The sequence below is a fragment of the Myotis brandtii genome, unplaced genomic scaffold (genome assembly GCF_000412655.1).
Source record: "Myotis brandtii unplaced genomic scaffold, ASM41265v1 scaffold433, whole genome shotgun sequence".
In the NCBI taxonomy this organism is placed as follows: Eukaryota; Metazoa; Chordata; class Mammalia; order Chiroptera; family Vespertilionidae; genus Myotis; species Myotis brandtii.
In genome coordinates, this window is record NW_005366559.1 from 729,278 (window position 1) to 731,952 (window position 2,675).

At 59.5% G+C, this 2,675-nt stretch overlaps 1 protein-coding gene across 1 annotated transcript in view; it reads right to left on the reverse strand.

The window, feature by feature from the left end:
• Positions 1–6: 6 nt before the first annotated feature.
• Positions 7–2,675, reverse strand: part of IMPACT (impact RWD domain protein) — a 20,603-nt gene continuing 17,934 nt past the window's right edge. Inside the window, exons 10-12 of the mRNA XM_005874307.2 lie at positions 2,030–2,120; positions 1,167–1,301; positions 7–282 (exon numbers count right to left, since the gene is read on the reverse strand). Coding sequence (XP_005874369.1) covers positions 214–282; positions 1,167–1,301; positions 2,030–2,120 — 295 coding nt within the window. The 3' untranslated portion in view covers positions 7–213. The remainder of the gene's footprint in view (positions 283–1,166; positions 1,302–2,029; positions 2,121–2,675) is intronic.

Sequence of the window (2,675 nt, forward strand, 5' to 3'; positions counted from 1 at the left end):
GTGAAGCTCCAGCGCGTCGTCCGAGCGGCTGGAGCCACGTGCACGGTGCTCACAGGGCCTCTGGTGCTGGCGGGTGACATGACCAGGGGAGGGGATGACGCTGGTGTCGTGATGAATGGCTGCGGGGCCGCAGGTGCCCCGTGCACAGACGTCTGATGAGTGAGGAGCCTGCGTCTGATCACAGGTAAGCTGACCGCTAAGTCGTATCGGCTGTTAATGTTCACTCCTCTTCTTGTCCTTTCTCACTTTTTTGTTCTTTCCCAAAGCCTTGGACGATTCCTCCTGGAAAAGAGAGAAAATCAATGTAGTCTCCCCGCCCCCACCATGTACACGAACCTGCTGGCTTAGGAGCCTTAAACCTAATCCCTAGAGTCTGTACAATAGTGGAGGTACAGCTACTTCCCTCTGTACCATCTTCTGTTTTATACAGCACTTCTGTTTACCGTCCGTCTATGTACACGTTTACAAAACAGTCGACAATAATCAAGGAAAACACTCATTTAACTAATAGATTTATGTTTAAATAATTTCAATATTATTCTATTGTCCACTTTAAAAAAAATGTTTTTATTGATTTTAGAGAGAGAGGAAGAGAGGGGGACAGAAACATCGATCGGCCGCCTCCTGCACGCCCCCTGCTGGGGTTGGAGCCGCAACCCAGGCCTGTGCCCCGACCGGGAATCGAACCGGGACCTCCTGGTGCTGGGTGGACGCTCAACCACGGAGCCAGCGGCCGGGCTCTAGTGTCCGCTTTTTAAAGTAAAGCAGCCGAGTTAAAAAACAATACAAGTGAACGTAGTTACAAAATATGAAACAAAAGCCTCCAAACGTAAAGGGAGGAGGCAGGAAAGGCCTGCCTGGAGAGCAGCCGCGGCCGTGACAGGAAACGTGGATTCTGTGGCCATTTGAGGACCCAGGTCACGCACGGCTCAGCCCCGGCCTCGGGGATGAAAGCCACTGGCCTGAGGCTCCGTAAACTCCAGGAGCATCTGGCCTGAGGGTCCAGGAGGGAAGTCCCCGCCCAGGGTCTGCACTGGCCGCCACCGGGTTCTGCCTGGGCCGGTCTGAGGCTCCCGGGACAAGGTTTCCCGACACCACCCGATCCTGACCGCGCGGAGCACGTCCTCTGGTGTTGGCAGCCCCGGGGGAGGGGGGGGGGCGCTCACCGGCGAGCCCGCGTAGCTCCTCTCCACCAGGATGCTCCGGGCGCAGTTGTTGATGTGCTTGAAGCGGTCGGGCCCCAGCAGGATGCCGCCGTACCAGCGCGACACCACCACCAGCACGTTCCGCACGTTCAGGACCTGCGTCCGGCAGATCGGACAAGAGAGGGCGCGGGTGAGCCCCACGGCACTGACCCTGCACAGAAGCGCCCCAGACGCCCATGGCGGACGCACTGAGGGGGCGAGTGAGACAGATGGCCCAGGGGACAGGAGGGGACAGACAGGAGGGGGTTTGGAAAAGGAACCCCTGCTCCGCGGCCTTCAACTTGCAAACGCTGGGCCCGGGCGTGCAGGGGAGACCAGCAGGCGGGTCCCAGTTCTCGCGGCTTCAACCAGAACAGCTGTCTGGGGCCTTCACCCTGGGCCACACAGACCTGCTTCTAAACGGCGGCCAAAGGGCACAGGCTGCGGAGGCCTCGCTGGCGCTGCCCACACGTCTTCCTCGGCCGGACGTGTGCCCAACGCGCCCTAAGGGGAGACCCGCTGGCCCACAGGCCTGACCACACAGAGTCCCCTCCAGGGCATGAGCAAACCTCACACAAGAGCAGAAAATACTGCCGCAACCACCTGGGGAGAGAACAGCCCCTCTCAGAACGGGGCCGTCGATGACCACAGACGGGGGGGGGACCTGTACTAACCCTGTGCCTTCTGCCCTCCCCCAGGGGTGGCACCTTCTCATCGCTGTTCAGAAACTAACTCCTGATGAACCCACACGTCCGCTACAGAGCGACCGAGGGCTGGTCCCTGGCGGGAGGGAGCCCCGTGCTGCTGGGGAGCTCAGCCCGGGACGGTCAGGACTGCGGACCCACCTCCATGAGGTGCAGCAGGCGCCCGCCGGCCGCCGTCTCCCCGTCGTCATCGTAGTCCTGCAAGAAGGTCTGCTTGTCCTCACAGAATATTCTGGAAACACACACAACAGCGCTCACACCTCGAAACCTCAACACACTTCGTACGAGTTGCAATTTACTTCCCAAACCAGCATATCTGTTTCTGAAAACCCTTCTTGAACTACACGAGGTGTGTGTTCACTGTCATTCACCATCTGGTACGTTCACAGCTCTTCTCTATAACTAGAGGCCCAGTGCACGGATTCGTGCACGGATGGGGTCCTTGGCCTGGCTGGCGATCGGGGCTGATCGGGGCTGGCCAGTCGGGGGGAGGGACCGCGGGAGGTTAGCCAACGGCAGGAGGTTGGCTGTGGGAGTGCACTGACCACCAGGGGGCAGCTCCTGCATTGAGCGTCTGCCCCCTGGTGGTCAGTGTGTGTCATAGTGACCAGTCATTCCCAGTCGTTCTGCTGTTAGGGTCAATTTGCATATTACCCTTTTATTATATGGGATAGAGGCCTGGTGCATGGGTGGGGGCCGGCTGGTTTGCCCTGAAGGGTGTCCCGGATCAGGGTGGGGGTCCCGCTGGGGTGCCTGGCCAGCCTGGGTGAGGGGCTGATGGCTGTTT